This window comes from Chlamydotis macqueenii, chromosome 2, assembly GCF_036417535.1.
Source record: "Chlamydotis macqueenii isolate bChlMac1 chromosome 2, bChlMac1.mat, whole genome shotgun sequence".
NCBI classification, from domain to species: Eukaryota; Metazoa; Chordata; class Aves; order Otidiformes; family Otididae; genus Chlamydotis; species Chlamydotis macqueenii.
In genome coordinates, this window is record NC_141557.1 from 66,999,053 (window position 1) to 67,024,247 (window position 25,195).

General features: G+C 43.9%; 2 protein-coding genes across 12 annotated transcripts in view; both read left to right on the plus strand.

Annotated features, from left to right (window-relative positions):
- Positions 1-1,289: 1,289 nt before the first annotated feature.
- NHLRC1 (NHL repeat containing E3 ubiquitin protein ligase 1) lies at positions 1,290-11,268 on the plus strand. 6 transcript variants are annotated; one of them, XM_086743173.1, is made up of 5 exons: positions 1,290-3,031; positions 5,344-5,481; positions 7,866-8,019; positions 8,777-8,804; positions 10,905-11,268. In XM_086743173.1, the coding sequence occupies exon 1, from the start codon at positions 1,290-1,292 to the stop codon at positions 2,451-2,453; it is 1,164 nt and encodes a 387-aa protein (XP_086599299.1). In that variant the 3' UTR covers positions 2,454-3,031; positions 5,344-5,481; positions 7,866-8,019; positions 8,777-8,804; positions 10,905-11,268. The 6 variants fall into 6 exon arrangements, with proteins under 6 accessions (XP_086599299.1, XP_086599302.1, XP_086599305.1 ...); XM_086743176.1 differs by lacking the exon at positions 5,344-5,481; XM_086743179.1 differs by lacking the exons at positions 5,344-5,481; positions 7,866-8,019.
- A 7,828-nt stretch (positions 11,269-19,096) lies between these two features.
- Positions 19,097-25,195, plus strand: part of KIF13A (kinesin family member 13A) — a 120,534-nt gene continuing 114,435 nt past the window's right edge. For 4 of the 6 annotated variants that reach the window (XM_086743183.1, XM_086743184.1, XM_086743186.1 and 1 more), the window contains exons 1-2: positions 19,455-19,627; positions 19,896-19,986. In XM_086743183.1, the coding sequence (XP_086599309.1) occupies positions 19,573-19,627; positions 19,896-19,986 (146 nt within the window). In that variant the 5' untranslated portion in view covers positions 19,455-19,572. Of the gene's footprint in view, positions 19,628-19,895; positions 19,987-25,195 lie in introns of all 6 variants that reach the window. The other 2 variants (XM_086743185.1, XM_086743187.1) reach the window with 2 other exon arrangements.

A 25,195-nucleotide genomic window follows, 5' to 3' on the forward strand; every position in this document is an offset into this window, starting at 1 on the left:
GCTGGCCGGACATCAGACCGGGCAGCTGGGCAAGAGAGGCAGGAAGCTGGCGCGAGTTGCTTCTCTCCGTCCCAGTTAGTCGTGACAAGTCATCAAGAGACGAGCTGGCGGTGAGTGAACAAGAACGCTTGGCAGCAGCAGCCAAGAGGAAACTGTCATCAAGCAGGAAAGAGAGGAGGGAAGCAAACTGGGTGACGATAAAGGGTGGAGTACAGGGAGAAAAATGTCCCTGCGGTTGTCACGAGTGTGCAGGAGCACAATGATGAGCAGGCAAGCTGGCACAGGGCTTGACGGGTGGGAGGGTTCAAAGCAAAACTGCAGAGCTGCTGCCTGTTCATCTGGACACAAACTTTCCTTTGTGGGCCTTCTATCCCATATGAATACTACTGCAATTTTTAAAATTTAGAAAATGTGGAGCTCTCAAAAATGTTGGTCTTCTCCCCTTGGCACCCTGTTTTTTGAAAAACGCTGGAAAGGTGCCATCGCAATGTAGTCTCTCATGAGAACCCACCTGGAGTACTGTGTCCAGCTCTGGAGCCCACAACATAAGAAGGATGTGGACCAGTTGGAGCGAGTCCAGAGGAGGGTCATGAAGATGATCAGAGGGCTGGAGCACCTCTCCTGTGAGGACAGGCTGGGAGAGTTGGGGCTGTTCAGCCTGGAGAAGGGAAGGCTCTGGGGAGACCTTGTAGTGGCCTTCCAGTACTTAAAGGGGGATTCTAAGAAAGACGAGGAGAAACTCTTCAGTAGGGCCTGTTGTGATGGGACAAGGGGTAATGGTTTTAAACTAGAAGAAGGTAGATTCAGACTCGATATAAGGAAGACGTTTTTTACAATGCGGGTGGTGAAACACTGGCACAGGTTGCCACGAGAGATGGCGGATGCCCTACCCCTGGAAACATTCAAGGCCAGGTTGGACGGGGCTCTGAGCAACCTGGTCTGATTGGAGATGTCCCTGCTCCTTGCAGAGGGGTTGGACTCGGTGACCTTTCAAGGTCCCTTCCATCCCAAACCACTCTGTGATTCCGTGATAACGCAACAAGACCGGAAGGCGAGTGAAAACCACGGGGCTTTTCGGAGGGCTGTAGTCCCAGAGCTGCGAGCAGCTCCGGTTAACGGTTAATCGGGGAGGGCGGCCCGGGGGCGGAGCGACGCTGCCGGTGGGCGGGTGCTGGCGGACCCGCAGCACCCGCCCACCGGCAGCGTCGCTCCGCCCCCGGGCCGCCCCAGCTCGGCCCGCAGGGGGCGCCCGGCCGCCTCAGCCCGCCCCCCCCTCCCCTCCCCCGAACATGGCGGCGGAAGGGGACGAGGCGGAGCTGGGTTTGCTGGAGTGCCGGGTGTGTTTCGAGCGGTACGGCCCCGGAGGGCAGCGTCGGCCGAGGAACTTGCCCTGCGGCCACGTCCTTTGCCGAGCTTGCGTCGGGGCCTTGGGCGGTGCCGAAGGCCGGAGGTTGGAGTGTCCTTTCTGTCGGCGGGCCTGCGGTTCCGCCGAGACCAGCGACTGCCTGCCGCTGCTGCAGCTGCTGGAGGTCCTGGGCCCCACCGGCGGCAGCGTCCCCTCGGCCTTGGGAAGGAGGAGCGGTGGGGCAACCGGGCCAGCCCCCGCGGGTCTCGGGCTCAGGTTGTCCCTAGGGGGCTGGGGGTCACTGGTCAACCCCACCGGGGTGGCAGCTTGCCGGAGGTCTGGGCGCTTGGTTGTGGCACACGACGGCAAGAAGAGGATCCATGTCTTTGGGCCAAGTGGATCCTGCCTGCAGCGGTTCGGGGAGCGGGGGGACGCGGGCAACGATATCAAGTACCCGCTTGATGTGACGGTCACGTCGGACGGGCATGTGGTGGTCACCGATGGCGGGGACCGCTCCGTGAAGGCCTTTGATTTTGAGGGAAAGGGGGTCCTGGCCATCCGGGAAGGTTTCTGTTTGCCCTGGGGCTTGGATGCCACCCCAGAAAGTGAAGTAATCCTGACCGACTCAGAGGCAGGCGCTCTCTACCGCTTGACAGCCGACTTCAAGAAGGGGAAATTAAAGAAGTGTCAAATGATCCGGTCTCAGCTCATCAGCCCGAGAGGGGTTGCAGTCTCCCAGACCTCGGGTGCTATCGTGGTAATAGAGCACCTGAAAGCTCAAGGACTGGACCATAGCAGCACCCGAGTGAAGATATTCAGTGCAGAGATGGACCTCGTCGGACAGATGGATAGCTTCGGTCTAAACCTCGTTTTCCCCTCCAAAATATATACTACGGCTGTGGCCTTTGACAAAGAGGGTCATGTTATAGTAACGGATGTCTGTAGCCAGGCCGTAATATGCTTAGGAAAACCTGAGAACTTTCCTATCTTTAACCCCTTAATTAGCCACGGGCTTTCTTATCCTGTAGGACTGACTTACATGGCAAATAATTCCCTCGTCGTTTTAGACAGCGGAGATCATTCAGTAAAAATATACAGCTCCCCCTGAATGGGTTTAGATGCTTACCACTATAGGTTCAAGCTGCTTTTGGCCATAAAGCACGCAAAGTTCTGGTGTTAGCAGGCATGCAGGGAAGAGGCATTTTCTGGGCTTTACTTTAAGTGAAATTGCCCTCTCTGACCAACATGCTGTGCTTCCTGCAAAACTTGCATCGAATCTCTTGCCTGTCCATGGGAGAAGACCTGGCCATTGTGGGCTGCAGTCAACCATTGAATCAACCAAACAAATAATACAGCGTTTTAAAACTATTCCATACTTTGACAATTAAATGTTTGTGGTACTTTTTGACAAGTAATAACAACGACATTTGGAATGGTATAACCAAAGACTGGCAACTGGGAGAGAAAGTGGTGCATCATTTTTTTATGTTTCCGAACACATAGTTTTAATTATTCTTCATTAAGCATAGACATGCTTGTGAGGGTGACGGAGTGGTTTCTATTTCCAGGATTTCTGCATGAGAAAGGAGACTGGCTTGACAGACTGGTAGGAGAAATGGAAGCTTCAGTTCAAGGTTGCCTGAATCCAGCTAAGGTCAATTGTGATGGAGGAGCTACCACTGATTAGTGAGTTGCGTGAAGTGAAGTGTTGCTCAAATACTATTTTTTCCATACTGGGGAAATGCACTTCTAGGCGTGCTCTTCTCTATACTAGTTTATTCCCACCTTTATTAGAGTTCTACTGGAGCACTTGGTCTTCCTGTATAATGCACAAGTCTGTGTCTTCACCTGGAGATCATTTGGTGTGTGATTACCAGCATGGGCAGCTTCCCCAAAAGCCTCTTGAAGTATTTCTGTTTAGACCACAAATACTTCCGCATTTTTAAAATTGACTTGGCTGTGCTGCTAACACAGCTCTGCCTGGGAGGTTTCCAGTACTGCCTGCCTCTCTCTTGTCATGAATATGGTACTTCTGCACCCCAAACTTCCAGACTCAACTGAAAATTGAAATGTTGGTGAGGAGTAATAGGGGAAGGGGGATGTAAAACTCATTTTCTTCCTAGCATCCAAATGAGGTTTTGTTGATCGTGAATACATAGCCGGTTCACCTGAGTTTATATTTCCTTGAAAGCAATTTCACTGTGGAGACGAGTTCTGTTGCCTTATTGCACAGTGGAAATTAAGGTATATCTGAATTATTTTGAGAAGGATTTAACACCCCCACTAGAAGTCACTGCTGCATTTTTAGGCATTTACCTGCTGCTAAAATAATTACTTAGGCAGTTCAGCATTAAAAGGAAGTTAGATATAAATGCTATCTGAATTAGAGACAAGGAGGATAATGTGGCATAAAACTTTGGGGTTCATTTCTTTAGTCACTGAAATAATGAATATTAACTAATGTAATTTGAATTTCACTGGTGATCTTTCCATTGGTAAATTTTTAATCTGCCTTTTGGTCTGACTTTAGGGCGTTTAATAACTGCCTTAAATTAATTATTGCTGCACCAGTGATTTACCAAAAACTTACTTTAAACTGGAGTGGCTTAGCCCTCTAATTCAGACAAGGTATTCATCTGTCTTATGTTAACATTTACATAAACAAAACAAATCTATTAAATGCAGTTATTTGCAAAGGTTAATTGAACAGTGACCTGCCAGTAAAGTGTGATTTGCTTACTCCTATATTGAATAATTTAGTGAAAACTCCTCGTACCTTTTTATCATGGGTTACTCTGTTACAATCCAATTTCTCTGTTGCGGTAGCCATATAGATGATTTGGCTTTTTTTTTTTTTTTTTTTTTTCATTTGGAGATACCCTGCTAAATTTGTTGTAAGGTCATTTGTTGCTACTGGAAAATATATGGACCTGCACATTTGCTATTTCCCAGTTTTCTCTACTGCCAGGCCACCCAGTAAGTGCCTTTGGTGGGACCAGAAATACTCCTTGGCTGTTCTGCAGTACAAGGTGTATGGCCCTGAGCAGGAGCCCTCTGGAGTGGTCAGGGAGGAATTTTGCTCAGAGAAGCAGCCCCCTGGGTTATATGTTCCTTTCTAGGTGCCAAGGAGACGTCTGTCTTTGAGGGATATAAAAACAATTGGGTAGCACTTCCTTTGGGGAACTGCCGTGTCTCAAAAGGCATGCAGTATCATCAATGCTGTATTCATACATAATTAAGTTTATTGCAAAAGCTCTTCCTCTGAACTGTGGGCTGTGAGCTTTCATCTCTTCAAACCTTCGTGTGCACCAGGAGCTTGTTTTTGCTACTGAGCTCATGGATGGGCAAATCTCCTAGTACCTGCTGCTGTGTAGGCAACTTCCCAGTTGATTCATGCTGGTTTAAAATCCACAAAAACTACCATTGTCTCCCATTCTGCTCCAATCTCCTTTGGTATATGACTAGAAATCACTTGGTGATTGGGTTTGTAAGCAAAATAAACTTTGTGCCTTTATTCTACCTAGTTTGCTGCATGTCCTCTCTTGCAATCTCTGCTTTACCTAGCTACTGGAAGCAAATGTAGACTTTTTCTGTGAATGATGCAGCTGTTTTCCTTTTACTATAAAGCTTAGTGCTTAGTCTTGTACAACAGTGCATCAAATAAACCATTACATTCTGTCTTAATTAATTTGATGCAGGTGCCTAAATTGAGAAACGAGAAAGAACTGTATAAAACCACATATTAAAAATTCTGAGTTCTTCAGTGTGTAAGGGAACACGCAGCAGTAAACCCGAAATCTTTCTCTCGTCACACAAGATAATTTAAGAGAAAATGAGGGACAGAGATCCACCAATATGCTGATAACAAACTAAAAAGCCTTTGACATTTTTACTTACTCATGCCTCTTCCTTCATGCATATATGCACATTTTCCCTATGGGTACTGTAGATATCCATTGCCTTCAGGGTGATGCCTTAATGCCATCTGCTTTTCAAAGGCCCAGGGGACACGTACTGCTGCTGTTCATCTGTGAATCTGTTGGAATTTAGTCACAGATTTCAACAGAGCTGAAACTGGTGTTCTGAGAGAGGGATGACAAACGGTGAGGGGCCCATACTCGAACAGATATCATTAGGTAGGTGATGTTTTTGGGGTCTGACTAAACTAAACTTTGCATAACCCTCTGCACCTCATGCTTTACCAAGTTGGATTAAAACCAAACAAATATAATGTCATCTCTTGAGCAACTACTATAAATCGGTATGCCTGTTGTGCACACACACACACTGCGATTCCCATTTGGTTTATTTTTAACCACTGATGTCAGGTTGCTATCGTGTATAAGTATACCGAGCTACATTTACAGGTTTTAAGAATAAAGGAGGCAGGGGAGTTTCAGAAATACATATTGAAATTGTGTTCTGTAACATACGTGGTTTTTGGTTTGCTTTTGAACAGAATAATTTTAGATAAAGAATATAATTAATTTTTCAGATTGATGAATAAAAAGAAGAAAGAAATACAGGAAAAAAAAAGGGTAAAATTTACTTAATTTTGGCCATTGTCCATTTGACCATCTGCCCATTCCCTCCATCCACATTGCTGTGCACATCAGTTTGAAGTTTATATTTTCACAAAGCATGGACGTAACACCACCATAGTGGTTTTTTAACATGGACTGATTTCAGGTGAAAAGGGGACCTTCTGTAATGTCCAGCCCCGAAACCACCAAGAGTTTTATAGAGCAAGGTCCATCAAAATGATGGCCTTGAGTACAGGAGACCTTTCCTTTCTGGAAGAGTTGACAGAGGTACAAAAGCAGCTTTCTCCCCTAGGACCATGGGTTATCATGCAGTTGCACCCTGCACAGGAAGAATTTGCCTTCATTTCTGTCTCTTCAATGTTTGGGGTTTTTTTCTGACTTTTCTCAGAGGTTCATCCTTATAGTTTACAAGTCACCTGTGAGTCACAGCTTGCCTCCATGGAGTATAATACTAAAGCAAAAATGTACAGATTGTGCAAAATGAGTTCTGAACTTCACACTTCATTCAGACATCTCAGGAGATGTGATGTATCATTCAGAAAGCAGCAAGCACCTGAGGCCTAGCCCCTATGTTTAATTTTAATTTAATACTCAGTGTGTCTTTAGTTTAAGGTATTTCAAGTTCAAAGACTTACATGGTTTGTACATTCAGGATTTTTATATGCAGGTAATGATAATAATTCCCTGGCCCGTTCGGTAGCATAAAGGGTTTGCTGAAGAGGAATCAAGCAGACAGTACATGTTCTGAGCTCATCACCAGTGGGGCTGGTTTAAATTTAAGTTTAAATTTACTGATCATAGAATCATTTAGGTTGGAAAAGACCTTTAAGATCACTGAGTCCAATCGTAAACCCAACACTGCCAAGTCCACCACTAAGCCATTTCCCTAAGAACAAGTTTTTTCCCCTTGTTACCTTCAGTTCCTCTATAAGTACACCAGAAGCCTCTATATAGAATCCACTGCCCTACTCTAGAAAAGTCTGGTGGGAGATGACTTGTAAGAGATTGGCTTTTGTAACCTTCTCAGGTCTGTCGTGATTTCTTGATCAGCCTTGTCCGTCCCCAGACCTGGTGATTGCTGTTTGAGTTGCCAGCTCATCTGATGCAGCAGGCTTTCTTGGTTTGGCTAGCTGTGTCCAAAAGTGCTTCCGTCTGAATGGAGGATCTTCCAGGTGGAACATACAGCCCCCAGCAACAGGGAGGGGGGCTTGCTCTTGACCTATCTACTTGTTTTAACTTGATGTGAAGGCTGCAGAGCCAGCATGAAGGCACAGATGAGGCTCTGGAAATCAAGTAGAGATTACCATCTGCAATAGGTATGTACAGAGTTTGACATTGCTGAAAGAATTCAGAATGCATCATGTCATATATGCAGTCACTGACTGTAAAGAGCAACAGGCCAGGCAGGCTGAAGTAAGGGATGAAGAAGGTTGCAATGCCCAGCCATTGCTGGGCAGAAGGTTGGCTCAGCCCTACTGGTGATGAGCTCAGAACATGTACTGTCTGCTTGATTCCTCTTCAGCAAACCCTTTATGCTACTGAATGGCCAGGGAATTATTATCTTTATCTGCATATAAAAATCCCAAATGTACAAACCATGTAAGTCTTTAAACTTGAAATACCTTAAACTGAAGACCCACCCAGCATTTCTCCCTTTGCCGTGTACTGCCATGGGTCGTACATCAGTCCAGGGGGAAGGAATATTTATCAGTTCTGTGTTTCTCCATCGAAGCAGGCATTGACCATGCCTCCGTTCCACATTACGTTTTCAACTTCATTGTCTCAACTAAATGTGCTAATAATAATAGATTTATATTTGATACTGTTACATAAACACAGGCTTTCTCTAGAGTGCTTCTTTAGTATAACCGGTCTGATTCTCCTGGACAGCTTCAAAGCTAGCTAACACTGGAGAGGTTCTCAGCAAGCAGATGATGCATCGCACTTAGGCCTTTTTCTCACCGCTACTTTCCAAGAGATTTACAGATATTTTTGAACTTGGCGCTCCAACCTCTCCTTGAGGCAAACACGATATAAATGTCCTGGCCCTGCAGCTGCAGACGAGAGAGCTGACAATCAAGGGAAGCCTTTGGCAGACTTGAGACTAGATCTCAGACTTCCCATTACAAGGCTGGTGCCTTAATAATGCAGGGAGAGTCTGTGTTTAATTATCCTCTTGTCTGGGAGTTGCCTTCCTGATTTTGGAAGAAGTTTAGATATTTTAACCGACGATCTTGTTGTTACTAATTCCTTTGGTGTTTCCTACAAATCATAAAATTAATACTTTTCTAAACCACAGTGTGTTCATAGATAATTGCTTCCAGCACGCTGCACAAAGGTGTGTCGTATCAGAGTTTTGAAATGCTCTGTAAGGAGGTGTACTGCTGTGAAGCCTCATTGCAGTGATCAAGTTGAGGATATTTGCAGTATTTCATGTTGAGAATAGGAAGGAGGAGAAAAGATCAACTCTGAAAAGGAGAAAAAAAATAATAAAAGGTGTCTATGGCTTAAGCAGAGGGTGAGCTCCACCAAGTCAGAGCACACCCATCGTTCCAGTAAAGGGAATGCATTCTTAAGAGGTGAAGCATTTCAGCCTGGAAAACGCACAAGATGATAAGGGCTGTTGCTTCTTGATTAGTATTGACCTCTGGCAGGGGAATAACCTACATCTGCCCTGCTACAATCAGGCACTTTTCAGATGGTAATCCTTCGGAGAGCTATCTATTACTTTCAGCTCTGTATTTGTAGCAAAAATCTGTAGGAAATGAAGATTTGGAGCAAACTAAGCATTTTAGGGAACTGTGCTCCCTGTAATTGAATAAATGCATATGTAGCATTTTCCTAAACATCTCCCTTAATGTAGGCAATTTTTGTTCTTTGTTCACAGGTGAGCACTATATGGGCAGTGAGTTGAGGTGAGAACAAATTCTGCTTTCATGGAATATATTGTTTTTTAAATTAGGAAAACATTGCTAGTCAGAAGATTCTGCAAGCCATTTAAAATACTCTAAATATAGTTATATGCTTTGTAATGAATAAAGGGTAGGCAATTTTAAGCAGGATATAGGATTGGAGAGATAAAATTATAGCTGTGAAAATAATTTATTTTGCAAAAACTGAAGATGTAAAAAAATGTATTTTATCAAAGCTTGCTTTTAAAACTTCTAATACATCTAATAATAAGATGATCTTGAAAGAACTATCACACCTACATAATTACAGGAGGTAACTAATTTACTATTTTTTGTTCCAAATATAAGGAAATAAAAGATAAAAACCATATGGAAGTATTAATGCTTGCCTGGCATGATTTCCTGAATAATATGGACTATAGAATTTAACCAGTATTAACCAGTACTTAGTAACTACTAGCCTGTACTAAAAGTAAGAAACAAAGAACAATTGTGTCTTTTACTTTCACGGACTAGGGAGCTAAACTGAGAAGAAATACAATGATGTCGTTAAAGATATGCTTTATAAGAAATCTGTCAAAAAGAGTCAGATTAAATATTAAAAGTGTATAATAATCTTAATATGAAAAGGATTTTCCTGGCTCCCTTATTTGTCATTGTCCTTAACTAAGTGGGAAATAGGGCTCTTCAGCGAGTTCTGCACCAACTTCCACACAACTTACAGCATGATATTACGGAGCCAGAAGTATTTCAAATATGTGTATTAGTCTCTTGCTATTCTTGTTATGCCTTAAAGTGACTTGTTTGAGTTGAGGCTTGCTCTGTCATAAATAGTTTATGTGCAGCCATGAGTACTGCAAATGGAATTGTCCACATAAATAAACGCTGCAAGACTGGGCTTGAAGTCAGGGAGATTCAGGCTAGTGCAGAGGTTTGCCCTGGAGAAGTCTTTGCAGCAGAGTTTATTATGACAATTTCTGGGAATGCTGCTTTTGTTTTTTTTTTACGTGCTGAAAACCCTGTGCATGTTCAGAATATATTATAACTAATTATGACTTTCAACATCAGAAATCTTTTGTGAAACAAATGTAATGTAATGTTTTAGCTTTTCTTATTTATTCCTTCATAACATACCAAACACTCGCCTGGTTCCTGACTAAGTGGATCGGTACCACACCTCCCTTTCAGGATGTGCGGTTTCTCTGTAACCACAAGACTTACTCTGGACTGGCATCAGTAGAGACCTTATACCTGAACTGCTCTTGCAGATCCTGCAGAGGACGTTATTGGTCTTAGCCAACAGGTTAGGAAAGTTATGGTGTTTTCACTGTGGTAGAGGTGACATTGCAGGTTTTAGGTCCCAAGAAGACAATGTGAAAGGATTTATAAGGTTGCAGGGTAGTTAGCCATCCTCAGATGGAAGAATGCTGGCTTTTGAAGATGAGGTGAAAAGTGCACTGTTCTTTCCCTAGTATGGCAAAGTGAAATTGAAGTTGCCGCAGGCCCAGGATTAGAGCTACAGGTCTATTTATAATTTATTTTGTGATGTCCATAAAACTGTTCAGTATTTTGATTTCTGAAATTCAGCCTCGTTGTTCCTATTTGTGCCTTTTGCACAGCCCTCACCCATTATTCCCAGTTGGTTGTTTAGTCCATTGCAGAACTGTATTTCTCATTAGCTGCTGTCCGGTTGAACTGTGTAGTGTATATGTGTATTCACACCACTTTTATTTCAGAAGAAAAATTAATTCCCCCAGAGGTTCTGTCCATGTTTTGGGTTTGCCGTGTTTCCCTTCTAAAACAGCCTTTCATCTTTACTGTCAGATTAAAGGGAGGAAACCTCAGATCACAATATGAATGGTGGGAAAGGACTTAAGTCATTCAGGGAATGCGTTTGGGAGACAGGCGTGCAAGCTTTATTACAGGAGAGAAAAAAGTGAAGGACTGCACAGTTTAAACTGTGTGTGGACTAACAGTTCTAGGAACTCTTCTACCCTGGCTTCCCTTGTGCAGTTCCTCTTGTAATAGTGACTATGGGAAAAACTAAATCGGAAGTCACTAACTTGCAAGTCACTGGTTTTTTTTTGTGGTTCTTTGCAATAGCAGCAGACTGGTCCCAGTGATCCAGAGGTCCTCCTGTATTGGATTTTGTGGATGACTCCTATAGCTGGTCTGAGTTGTCCTGTCAAATGCTAATGTAGACAAACTACAAGAAGCTTGGAAGCCTGCATAGGCCTGCTGTTCCTCTAATTTTTTCACCTCTTCAAGGTGAGCAAGCCTTTTTGCCCTGAATCAAAGAGGATGAAATTTGAAGTGACATGACAACAAAGGACGCCCAGTGGTTGCACTGTTTGACAGTCTTCAATCTAAAAATGAGAGTATGATCTGTTGCTGATAATTTTGTTTTTGTTGATGATGATTATGAAATTATTATATTTGGTATGTTTTCCTCAGGCTGGGAAGAACTGGGAGGGGGGGTGATTGGGTGTTTTGTTTTCTAAATAAAAGATCCCAAGTCTTGTTATGCACCTTAATTAGCACCTTCGGCACTTGTTTCCACCTTATACAGGAACTGATGAAACCTGTTGAACTTATTGTGAATCTTCCTGTTGACTTCAACAGACAGCAGACGAATCCAAGATCTGGGCTGAGCTGACTTCCGTATGTTTTAACGAACGCAATTCCACCTCCTCTCCCAAGCCTTTGCCTCACTCAGCTTCCTTACATGCTGACCTCCCAGTGCATACTGTTCTTCTTTCTAATCTACTCCAAGCAAGAGCTTCTTTTCTTCTCCACACTTTAGAAAGATAACACACATATAGCTAGAGTGCAGATTTGCAGGCATAGCTAAAAAGTAATTGCGTAAGGAGAAATTTTGGCTTGGCCAGCGTAGTTACTAGCTCAGCTTACTTAGTAAGCAAGCTTGGTGGATGCATTCCTCCCTTCCCACCCTCCTTCTCCTCCCAGGGCAGAGCCTGGGTTCCAAGTCTCACACAGGGCAGCCAGCAAAGTTCAACTTCTCTCTGAAAGCAGAAAGTAAACCAACAAGGGGACTGTGACTGAGTGCAAAAGGGTTAATAGGAATGCTGCACATCTCTTCCAAGAGGCTGCTGCCACTACTCAGGCTATTTATATTTACAGCTTTCCCATTCATCCTCACTGAGCAAAAAGCAGCACTTGTGAAAACAAAGCCTGAGCATTTCTGTATGTTGAACAGGCTCCCTGTAATATCTAATTGCTAACTGCAGAGACCTGGAGACTGCAGACTCACTTTTTCTACCTGTGGTAAGGCACACACCTGTACTTAGCAAATGCATAATAACTAGTGATGCTCTGGACAGTGTTACTGAGCCAGCTCTCTGCTCACAAGTGCATTTAGTCTCAATTCGGAATTCGTAGTTACAAGAGAACTGCAGGGGTGTGCGCGAGTGACGCTCACATACCAGACATTCCTTATCATAAAGATGAAGAGGGGCGAGTGCTTTCAGGGTAGGGGGAATAATGGGAGGGTTGTCCTTTCCTTCAGTTCAATGGGGCCTGTCTGCTGATTTAAATTGTAAATAACAGTACAAACCAGCTGTGGTAGCTTGTTGTTTCTTAAGAGAAGCATCTGAAAAAAGATAAAAAATATAAATGTTTGCTAATTTAACATCAATCCCTTTTCATAACTTAATAGTTATATTAACCACAGATAGGTGATGTCAGTTCCCTCGGACTCTGTGATCTTACCTTTTTTAACAGTACAAAACTTTCTTCCTTTCCACTACCATAAACTATTATAATTATAATTATGTTTAAAGACTGTATAGTGGCATGTGTCTGGTAGGGTCAGTAGGACAGGTTCCCTGCTATCATGGCATCTAATACAATCAAGCTCACTCAAAACTAGCTAGGTTTAGTCCTCTGGTCTTCTATGTAAGAGGCCACTCATTTCTCTGGAGGTAGAAGTCAACTCATTTCCAACCTGAGTGTGTTCCAAGACAGAATCACAGAAGGGCTGAGGTTGGAAGACACCTCTGGAGGTCACCTGGTCCAACCCCCGTGCTCAAGCAGGGCCACCTAGAGCTGATTGTGCAGGACGATGTCCAGATAGCTTTTGAGCATCTCCAAGGATGGAGACTCCACCACTTCTTTGGGCAACCTGAGCCAGTGTTTGGTCACCCTCACAGTGAAAAAGTGTTTCCTGATATTCGGAGGGAACCTCCCATTTTTCAGTTTGTACCTGTTGCCTCTCGTCCTGTCACTGCATGCCACTGAAAAGAGCCTGGCTACGTATTCTTTGCACCCTCCCTTCAGGTATTTATGTACATGGATGAGATCCCCCTTGAGCCTTCTCTTCTCCAGGCTGAACAGCCCCAGCTCTCTCAGCCTGTCCTCATAGGAGAGGTGCTCCAGTCCCTTAATGATCTTTGTGGCCCTGCACTGGTCCCACTCCAGCAAGTCCATGTCCTTCTTCTACTGGGGAGCCCAGAACCAGACACAGTACTCCAGATGGGGCCTCACCAGTGCTGAGTAGAGGGGAAGGATCACCTCCCTTGACCTGCTGGCAGCTCTCCTAATGCAGCCCAGAATGAAAGGGCTGCCTGAAAGACAGTTTACACTCATTTGTTCTTGTGCTAGTGTTTTCCCTGAACTTGAGTAGCACTATGCTTTTAACTGTCCTGAAAGGAAGCATAAACACCCATATCCCCTCTCAGTCTTCATTCTGCCAGACTAAACAAACTCAAGTTTTCTCGTCTGCTCTTGTTTGATCATATTCACCACTCCCCAGTCACCCTTTTAAAGACGTGTTCCAGTTTGAACTCCTCTTCCCTAAATGCTGCACTGAGTTTTCCAGGTGGAGTCTCAGCAATGCTTTGTACAATGCATCCGTACCTCCTACTGTTGGAAATAACTGAAGTGATAACAGCCCGAACTACGTGTGCTTTTGTCACGATGTCACTTGGTTGTAAATCCAGGCTGAATACACACAGCCTTGCTCTCACCAGTGTGAACAAATTTAGGAAGGTATTTGAGTCAGGGGTGGAGTGTCTCCTGAGATGAAAAAGGGATGGCATACAGATAATTAACATCAATAGCAACAAAAATGTAAATAAACCCATCAGTGTATCATTTCTTTCCCTGACAGCTAAGGCATGTGAGCTACGCAGCACACAACTAGCTATCGGAGGGGGACAGAACCACTGCCCGTACCTGAGGTTAGGACTGCAGGGATGTTAAATTCCCTGCCAGAAACCAAATCCCTCCTGAGATGACAGAAAGGTTTACTTTGGAATCAGTAAAAACTTCAGTCAGACTTCCAGAGTGTAGGGAAATGTATCTGAGCAATATAAAATATTATTCTTGCTACTTTTTTCCCCTTCTTTGCATCCCATCAGTTTCCTGGCTACAGCTGCATTAGTCTGCTCCTAAGCTCATGTATTGCTATTAATATGACTTTTCATCTGTAGGTAGCAATGACCATTAAAGTTCCCACACCACTTTGAAACGATTTCTTCCTGCTAAGGGATAGGAGATGGGGAGCAGAGCTCCCTGCCCCCTGCTCTTCAGTGAGCGGAGCAAAGGGATTATCCTCTGCAGAACAGTCATCTAGTTAAATCTAGTTAAAAATTGAGCAGCTCCTCTCACAGAGGGGTTAGTCTCATCCACTGTGCTGAAGTTTCTAAAAGACTTGCAATATTTTATTGGAGGGAGGAAACAGATCTGATCAGTGAAGTTGCATTTGATTATTTCCCCCCCCCTCCAGCAAGTAACAGTTTCAGCTTGATGGAGACATGACTGCGCCTGCCTCAGGGACATTTGCTGTAATTGTTCACCTCTCATCCCAGAGTTCGATCTACTCTCAGGCACCCAGGGTGGGTGTGGAGGCAGAGGTAGGGTCCTAGCAGTGGTTAGGAGCCCATCCCAGTAAAGCTAAAGGGGCCATTCAAAACATAAGTAAATTAGCCTGTAAGAACAGGTTTAGTCCATTCACCACCAAAAGAGCCTGGAAGCCAAGTCTGTTCAGAGCCGAGGTAGGTTTAAGCTTGTTAAAAGCAATATGCTACGCAGGAATCTAAATACATAGCTGTCAGCCCCTTCATGTAGTTTTGAGCAGCATCTCTCAGGCAGGATAATGTTTAGGTGCATATATTCCGCGTTGATTCCTAACACTGGCAATTAAAATGTCTTCTTTTCTTTCTGAGTGTCAGAAAAGCATCTGTCACCACGGCCCCTTTACTGGGCCCAGAGTTACCATAAATATGCTGGACATAGAGGACGATTTTCATGCCTCCGGCACAGCTTTAGAGACAGTCAAAACAGATCTCTGATAAGACAGAGGTGGCAACCATCCAGCCTGACTAATGTCCAGCCTGAATTTGGAGCAAAAAGGAAATGGAAAGGCAGCCTGAAAAGTGCCCTCAGTTAGGTCACTGTGTAAAATCCTGCTCTTGTGTATTCCGTTGTAAATTCCATGTATCTGTCCAGGGGGGTTACTCGCAAAGCCTAGTGATGTGGGCAGGCACCTGCTAAATGCATTTTATTCAATGAAAAATACAAGTCTGTGTGCATAACAGCACACTCGTTTGTGTCTTGTCACAAATATAAAGTAATATTTTATCCCTTCCCTCCCATATGAAATATTTCTCCCTTCTAGAATGTCCAGGCCTCCTTCCTATATACTAAATGCTATTTAAAAAAAAATAATAAAAATCCCCAAATTATTATCCATTCTTCTTTTTCCACCAACATCTATCAATTATTTTGTTATACAGTATTTGTTCATTTTACCTCTTTCTCTCAGACTGGATGATGATGTAATGTGTTTGAGATTAAAAATAAAGTTTTGTTTTCTCTGTTAATTTTAATTTTTAAAAAATGCTCAGTAAAAATTTGTAAAGACAAAACTTTAATTTTGGTCAATCTTATAAAATATATGCCTTGGGTTAAATTTGGTAGTATTATAAGCATCTTTTGGACGTTGGGTGCTGTAAAATCAAACACTTTGTCTTTCTTTTGACACTTTGAATACTGAAAGAAAAACACTGCTTTGCTTCCCATGCTTTCACTGCTGCCAGCTCCTCCTCTTCTCCGTCTCCTGTGACACGAGCTGAAGTTAGACGTGCCGGTGACAGCGTGCACCAGTCAGGCACAGCAAGATATGTGCTGGCGACGCTGCTGACAAGATGGATACTCTTGGCAGGCACCATGATATTTCTCCCTGCCCTTCGCCAAAGAAAGGAGGTCAGTGGAACACTCTACCCTACCAGCGGGGCTTCGGGCATCAACTCTGCGTGCACAGCATCGCTCCTCATTTCCAAGTAATGAAGTAGAGCAATTGGTCCTTCTGCTCAGAATATACAGGAGGACATGGGCATGCCTTCAGGTCAAATCACATTATCTGTGTTATGCCTCGGGAAGATGAAGAACAGCTGGAACTTCCCAGCAGACTGAAGTAAGGAGTGATATTTTCTTTACACTCTTTCCTGAACTGTGGATGGATGGACAAATATATGGAAATGCTGAAAGGGAAGAAACAAAAATGCAACAGATGGAAAACAAGAGACAGATAAAGATTCAATCGTGGCCTTAGTGAAGCTGCAAAATTCCTGCAGTGGTGCAGAATCAGAACAAAATAGGGGGTGGAGGAAAGCAGGGACAGGAAAAGGAAATCAGGGAAGGATGGCTTCAGATGATTTTGTCCTTTTGTTCCCATCCCTGTTCCCCTCACCCACCATCAACTTCCACTTTATTCTGCTCTCATCTCCTGTTCTCTTCTCATCTTTTTGCACTGATGAAGCAGTAGGCTGTCATTTCTCATTTGGTATCTCACATCCATCCATCCATCAGCATGTCTGGGATAGCTGGCAGCTAATCCTGATGGGTGAAGGACCCATCAGTATCGCTTGCCAGTTCCCACGGGGGATGTAAACTGATCAAGCTAACAAATACTGACAGGTGAGAGACATTCATCCACAGTTGCTACCGGTAGCAAAGACAGAGATGTAAAGGGTTCCATATGGTAGCTGTGTTCGATGGGGAAACAACGCCAGAAGAGAAACATCTCATTGGCCTGAGTTGCACTCGCTTCCTGCAGTCCTTCACAGATTGCTCTTTGGGCTACCTAGCAATCTCATGAGGCCCCTATAACATAACTCTCTTCTTATTCTGCTGTAATGCCAAAGGTTTAGGGGAAACCAGAAATATATTCTGCTACATGCATGCTGCCTAATGGATGTCAAGTTGTGGTACAGATGATGCCAAAAGCCGTTCCTCAAGAGGAAAGAAAAACTTGTTGGAACCAGCACCTCATTATGGCAGTTGTTTTTCAGGGTGCATTGACGTGAATGAAAGAGCAAAAATTCTTTTCCCAATCACCTAACATGAGAAAAAAAATATCAGGTTTTCACAAGAAGAGAACAGCTACAGTCTGTATTAGAACAAACTAGGTCCCATCTCCCTTTTAAAATGCTTTTGCGTGGCTGCCTTTCTGTACCTGCAAATGGTGGAATATAATTCACAAGCCTATTCCAGACATTAGTGAAAATTTCTTCCCAAGATTCTCCACAGCCAAAATCACTCAGTCTCATAAAGACTTCCTTCAGTTTCTCTTCAGCTAATATCATTGTTTTTATTTAATCTTGCAATGATGTCGTTTTTCCACTAAGAGGTGGAAAATCAAGACGGAAGGGAATATTTTTCCTTCCATCTGTTGGCTCTCTTCTCTTTCCCAATAGCATCCAAATTTCACTGAACAACTTTCTTCCTGCAGAGCCATTTCAGACTTCACACCTTATCTTGAGCCAGCGCTTACTTTGATCTGGGTTCTTACAGTCTACAGTCATAACTAGGATGTCTCATTTCAACATCATTCCTTTTCTTTACTTGTTAAGCCACATGCTTACAATGCATTTCATAACGAACTTCATTCCTTACGCCTAATTCCACAGGCAAGAAATCCACGTGCGCCAGCTTCTGCTGCTGACGTTCTCCAGATGCCTGGCTCTATTTGGTAACGTTTCTCTTTTGCCGTGCTAAGTGTGTCTCTCATTTCCTTTCAGCATTCCTGCAAGCCATGGCCGTTGGGGCCAGCCAGGCCTCCTCCAGAGATGCTTCTCCCAGTTTCTTTGCATGGCTCTTCTGGCTGGTGTGCTGGCAGCCAGGGGGGTCGATCTTCTCAGCACCATCCGTTGTTTTCACCTCTGTTTGAAAGGTCTGCTCTTCCTCAGCCCAGCTATCTAGTAATCATTTCTGGTTTAGCTCATTCTCCCTACAGTGGTTTAGTTGCAGAGTAGACAGAATAATCCCGTTTGGGTTTGAGTCTGTCTTTTCTGTAAAGAAAAGGTTACAGACATCGCTACTTTGCACCTGGGATTCCTGCCAGTTAGCTGCATCAACGATAAGGACAGATCCTTTGGAAGATATTTTACTGAAGCTAAAGAAACACTTCTGGGGAGAAAAAAAAGTTTTAAAAGGACACTTCAAAGAGAAGGCTACCTTGAGATCATAAGCCTACTGCAGTTTTAACTAAAAATCCTTCTTGGCTTGTCCACTGGAAGCTCAGCCATCCTTGGAGCTCACGGTTGCTGAAGTAACGCACTGCTGTTTGTAACGCTTTCCCCCGACACTGAACTTGCCGCTAGTAGATGGACACAACTCTGTCCTGCAGCGCTGGGGCAGGCACTTGGCCCGTCGCTGCCTGGAAAAGCAGTACGGCCTGAGCAGCCTCAGCGCTTCGCAGGCAGCCCGTTCCCAAGCAGGCGAAGCGCAGGCTGCAGCCAGGGCAGGGCTCCTTGCTCCTTCACCTTGCAATGCAGTGCCGCTTCCAAAAAAAAAAACAACAAACAATCCCCAAGCACCATGTCATTTAATTCGGGGCAGCTTGTGGGCTTTTCTTTCTTTGTGGCCTTTCCTTGCCACAAGGAAACTTGGTGTCCAGCCAGACAAGCTGGTGGCTTTGTGGTGACAGCATATGTCGGCAGAAGTCATGGCGGTGCCTCTCATGAAGGGCCTGCAGGGGCACGGGCACGGGCACGGGCACAACCCCAAACCCAAACAAGCCCCTCAGCAGTCCCGCTCCCGCCTCCGCGGGCCTCAGGGGATCCCCGAATGCTCAGCACCCACCAGCAGCAGGGCCGGGCGCGCAGCGTGAGGCTAAACCGCACCGCCCGCCTTCCCCTACGCTTTTCACGCATGCGCCGGCGAGCGCGCCAGCGCCACCTTCCCGCCCTTTTCGCCACTGCAAGGAGCGGCCCGTCGCGCGTGCTCACTCGGAGGAAGGGGGCCGCCCGAGTTTGCGGGGGGGAGTTCCCCTCTCCCCGTACCGAAGGCGCTCGGGTGTTTCCGTTCTTTTCCGGCGCCTCAGCCTTTCCCCGCCCCCCTCGCCGCTTGTCTGGGCGCTGCAAGCCCGGCGGGAGGAGGCGGAAGATGGCGGTTGGGATTGGTGGGGAGTCGGCGGTGGCAGCAGGAGCAGCAGCGTTTATGCAAACGAGACCGTCGGCATCCAGCGCCAGAGCCCGTGTGGACCGCGGCTGAGCAGGGAGGCGGCTGGGGCTGCGCCGCCACCGCCCTCCCCGGCGCCGGACCCTCCTCCTCCTCCTGTTCTCCCTCCCTCGTTCCCTCGCCGCGTCTCGCCTTCCCCGCCTGCCCCGGCCCTCCGCCCTCGCCCCGGCATGGACGTTGGCGCTCCGCCGTGTCGCTGTGCGCGGCGCTGCGAGGCCGCCAGCCGCCGCTGCCGCTGAGCGGGGCCGCCCGCCCGGCCGCCGCTCCTGGGAAAGGGGGGTGGGGGAAGATGTCGGACACCAAGGTGAAAGTTGCCGTCAGGGTCCGGCCGATGAACAGGAGAGGTAACCGGTGGGGTCTGGGGGCGCGGTGGGGAGGGGAGAGGGAATGCGGGGAGGGGGCGGCATCGGGGACGCGCCTGGAGGAGCACAAACACCCTCACAGACACAGACCCCCCCTGCCGCCCCTCGCTCAGGCACGGCCGCCGAGGGGGAGCCGGCGGGGGTCGACCTGCCCTGGCGTGCAAGGAGAACGGGGGGGCGCGGGGGGAGTGAGTGGGTGGGTTGCTCTCGCCCTGAGTACAGCCGCCCCCCCCGCCGTGTCGCCTTGCAGAGCTGGACCTGAATACCAAGTGCATCGTGGAGATGGAAGGGAACCAGACTGTGCTTCACCCTCCGCCTTCCAACACCAAGCAGGGAGAAAGGTAAAAAAAAAAACAAAAAACCGCAAGTCGCCGTGCCCCAAATAAAAACCCAGCCCCGGTTCCTCTGGCTCACCCTCGCAAACGCTTCGCCTGGCTTTGTAAGGGGAGCGGCGGGGTCCTGAAATTCTTGCTCGGTGCTTTTCCGGGGGCCGTGGTGGCGGGGAGCGGGCAGGGGGGAGCGGGCGAGGGCGAGCGCCAGCCGGGGGTGGCCGCGTTGGGCTCGTGTCCCTCGGAAGGAAGGACCAGACCTTCCTTACCCGGCTGCCTGAGTGCAGTCGGAGGTACCCAAATCGGGATGTGGAGACAGATGATCCCTCTTGGCCTCCCAGGTTTAAAAGCTGGATCTTGATTAACTGATTAGGTGAGGACTTAAATTAACTGTGTGTGCAGTTTTCAGAAATTTCCCTCGAGTGCAGGCTGCTAATAACTTGATGTACCCTGTGGAGGAACAAGAAGCAGAATCTGAATTTTATGCTAGTGAAGATATTATTTAAGTTTATTTACTAGATCTTAATGTATCTGCATTTGAAAAGGCTGTAATTGCTAGATCCTTTATTAATTCAGTGTTGTTCTGTGAAGTAGCCTATGAGAATATCCTAAAATAATTTTGAGATCTGGCATTTAGTTGTAATGCCCCAGTAAAGAATACCCTTGGAAATAATCCAAAATGCCAATGCACTAGACTGTAAAAATAGATCAGAACAGGAAAAGATTTCTTTCCTTTGAGGGAGTGTGGGGAAAGACAGGGAGGTGCAAAGGGAATAGTTAAGTTGTATCCTTATCTGTTCAGTTACCTGTTGACTGCTCAACTTAAGTTGATCTGTTAAATGTATTTAATGCCAAGGAGTGTGAAATTATTTGCATGGTTATAGAGATTTTAATCTGAACACGTTCCTACTGCTCAAGTTTTAATTTAGAATATTTTTGATTGAATTTATAGTAGTTATGAATAAACTGTAATGTGACAATATGGGCACTTTTCCCATGGAAAAAGTTGAGACCTTTTCTATTTTCACATGTCCAAGATGTGAAGGTGCTTCTCACATTAATCTATGTACTGGAATATAGCTGTAATTACACTAGTTTTAAGTTAAATCTGACTTGCATTGTCCTCAGAACCATTGTTGTGGCTAATGTGCTGGCCTGGGTCTTGAAAGATCTGTGCTTGTTTCCTGCCCTTTTTGCAGATCTTTGTGTAGTCTTCTACAAGTCATGCTGCCTCTGTGGGTCTTAACATCTCATCTGTAAAATGGAAATCTTGTTTTTCTTGAGACTATTCTGTTTTAGAAAGTATGGAGTTTTCTTCCTCCTGTTTATTGAAGTGTATATATGGCTTCCACCAGAACACTGCTGTAACAGGAATAACAGTAACTTTTTAAAGTGAGTGGATTTCACAGGTATGAAACATGAAATACAAATAGAGTTTACAAAGCAAGAACATAATTAAGATTTAAAAATCATTATTTCATTAGACTGAAGAGCTTAAAGTCCAGGTGGTTCAATAAAGAGCCTGTAACATGAATTTTGCTTGTTGTGCACATTGGCCTGCAGGTATTCAGTGAGACTGTGCAGTGACTTTCTTTTTAGAGCTTGTGTGGCTTGTGTTTATTTGCTTTTAATACCTGTAATATATAAACATTCTCTTACTTCGTTGGAATTGGCTTCTGGTTTTGGGCCGGGAACCTTATGGGTGAGCTGTGACACTTCTGTGTGACCTCACCATTGACAGCTGTGTTGGCAGGTGATAGCTGTCCTGCTTGCAGCCCCGTGCGAAGCTGGAATTCTGCTGGCTGTTACATGTGTAACTTGTGTGTTTGAAACAACTACCTGATGTGTTATTGGAAATAACAATCAGAAATAGTGATCAGAAGTAAATCCCACTAGTGCAAACCTGTATCTTCTTAATAGCAGACGGTGTAGGTAACCTGTTGAGATGCCTAATAGACCTTCTCGTGCCTTGTGAACATCCTTACATATACTTCAGTGCTAAACTGTTGATTTATGTTTTTTCTTTTTTAAATTCAAGATAAACAGTTTAATTTCTTTTGATGAAGAATGAATTATGTTCTTTTATGTATACCCACCATAAAATATCCATATAAACTGGCTCTGAATTGCTGAGTAGTTGCTGCTTGTACTTGGATTCATGCCTTGGCAGGGTTAGAGATGTCAAATGGATTTTTGGTTTTCTTTGTGTAGCTTGTTTTTATATAGCTCAACTGGATTTTTCTTTCAGAGCAACCATGTCACTGCAAAAATTATTTCATTTGTTAGGGTGATTACTTGGTCTTTCTCTACTATATTGCATTATTTTAATATTCTGTTTAGTCTTACATTTCCCTTTTTTTCATTTTATCTTTTTATATGGAAATTTCCCTTTTCTAGCTGAATGGAAGTACAAGTTTGTACTGCAGTTTGGCATAAGAATAAGTAGCCTTCTAAAGCAAATTTGGTTTCCAAGGCTGCTTTTCTCAATTGAGCTGAGACCAAGAGACTATAGGGTCTATGGAATTAATGGCCATTCTTTTCATTTGCTTTGTTCTCTCAGTTATAATTTTAAAGATATAGACAGAATTTTCTAAAGTAAAATTAGATAACTTTAATAATCATAATATTATAAAATTTGTTCTTGGAAGAATATCTGAGGTTAGGAAAATAGAATTTTACTAGCTTTGCCTATTCTGTACAGTGTTTTTGAATTAAATCTAAGTTCAGATGCATACTGTTAATCTATCTGTAGATTTTACTAAGGATATTTGGGAAGCATTTTAGATGGGCAGGCAATGATGGTTTTGCAAGTAGTGAAAAAAGCCTAAAACTTGTGTCGGTTCTGTCATTTGTCCAACTTCCACTATTGTATTAAAGGTAAAGCAATAAGTTACGACCATAAATTAGAACAGGGTTCTGACTCCATCTTCTAACTACTAGACCACACAGCATCTGCACCTTAATAAACATAGCTATAAAATAGTAATTGTAATGAAATACAAGTGTTCTGTCTTTTTATAAGCAGCAGGCCTGCCGTTCCCCACAGACACACGACTTCCAGTGTTCTAAACTAACAAAGGAGGAAAACCAGAACACAGTAAAACTGAACAGTTTGAGTCCGAAAGGCACAGGAAAATCTTTATCAAAATAATAGGAGACAGAGTTCAGAAAGGGACCATTTTCATTAGCTGGTATCGGGCATAATCTCCAGTGCTGGCAAAGTTTTTGTGAGTTCGTTGTTGGACTTCATACCTTTTAACCCTTGTTTTACTATTATTGGTAGCAGTAGTTTCCTTTATATCTACTGAAATGTGCTTGTGTGTCATCTTAGTTATCTCTTCTGTCTCTCATCCATTTCCTCCCCCAAACCAACAAAGATTTCCCTTTCTTCCCCAGAAGAACATCTTGTCTTTCTGGGAACCCTCAGATTTTTTTCTGTCTTCACCTGGGAATTTGAATTTCCTTTCTCAAAGTACACTCTTCCTGAAAAAATTGTTCTAACTTACAGTCTTTTAGAAATGGGTATTAAGTTTCAAAGCCAGCTGTAAACATCCCGTTGCCTTGCTATAAATGTTTGTATTTGGTTGTTGGCAATAAGGTACAGTGTTAAAATGTAACTATGAGATAATTAGAGTGTGGAGTTACTAGAATCTTTCAAAATATTTGAGTGATTTTTTTACAATGGAAATCTTGCACATCTCTCTAGGTCTATGAAAGATTTGACTTTATGTTAGGGATGTTGTATTTTAGTAGGGCCAATTGTGTTTTACTGGATTCCTCTTCTGCTTTTGATTGTTACAATATGCTTTTCTCCAACCTTGCCTTTCAGCTACACTTTTCAACGCATAGGATCTGAAAAGAACAGTGTTATTTTAGTTCCCTGACAACAGTTCTTCATGACAAAATTTTTCCTTTAGTAAGCAAAATATTTGTCTTGACAGAAATAAACAAGGAACTATGGAGACAGTAGAACTGAAATACTATTTCAACTGTAGTTTTGACTGAAACAAAAATTTGTCTATTGGGCAATTTATTCTGTTATAGCACAGCAGCCTTGTGCAAACTTTGCCTTATTAAAAATCTCTGGGGAGAAAATAAGAAAGCAATCATCAGTGTAGAGCTGCATTTAAAATCATTACTTTTCTCTGAAAGTATCTTTCTTAGCTGGCCTAACTATTTCTTTTCTTTTCTTTTCTTTTTTTTTTAACAAACATACATTTTACAACTTGCTTGCTCTGTCGTCTTCTGTCTTCATTTTGCTAACAGACAAGTAGTACCAAGGCCCAATTCTACTTAGGTAAAACTCTTTCTTATAGCTCTAAATTACTGAAGATTCCATAATATATGGGGGCCTTTTTGAGTAGATTTAAGCTCTTTAAAAAAATAAATAGTTAGGAACAGATGTATGTGTGTGTGTCTGTCTAGTTTTTGTAGGTCAAGATACTTTCAAAGATGAGTGTCTGAAGCACAGATTTCATCCCTAGGCAGCTTGTCCTATAACTCTTGTGTCTAGAACACAGCTGTTGCTCCCTGCCTTGGAGAAAACATGATTTTGGATGGTCTTTAGTACATAGTCCTTCATGTAGTAGCTGTGGCACTTCATCTTTTTTGGTATGTTGCTTTGAATAGCATCAGAGATGAGAGAAAAGTGCTGTTGTAGGGAAAGGATGTGTGCTTCTGGTAATGGTCAATTTTTAAAACTGAAATTTGTGGAAGCTGAAATAAGACAGCTGTTGATCATTCATTCATATATGGAAATAATTAACAAAATCATGTCTTTGATGAATATACTTAAAATTATCACCTGAGGTAGATCATAAAATATTAGCAGGCAGCAACTTTTATCTTTGTCTGCAGGAAATTTTAAAAGTAATCTGACTTTGACCTCTTCTGTTAATTTTCCTGTTAGACATCAATGTTCAGGATGTGAACTGTTAGCTTTGAACCTTTGCAGAAGAGGCTTGTGTGAGTTATGAAATGTGTGGTTGGAAAATGGCATTTCAGGAGCTATTTTTGCATTGCTTTAATTCATTTAAGCCTCTGATGGGACACTGGATCCAGTTCCTTGAAATCGTTGTTCTTAAATTCCATATAATTTGAAACAAAATGAGACACACACTTGTAATCCAAAATTCTGTATGGCATGGCTCTTGGTTCTTCCTAAGGTGGCCTGAACTGTGAGTAAATGCAACATCCATTATTTTACCATACTTAAAAGATC

Bases quoted from the DNA above. Each gene is read 5' to 3' on its own strand.
- NHLRC1 (XM_086743173.1), top strand. From the start codon at position 1,290: ATGGCGGCGGAAGGGGACGAGGCGGAGCTGGGTTTGCTGGAGTGCCGG.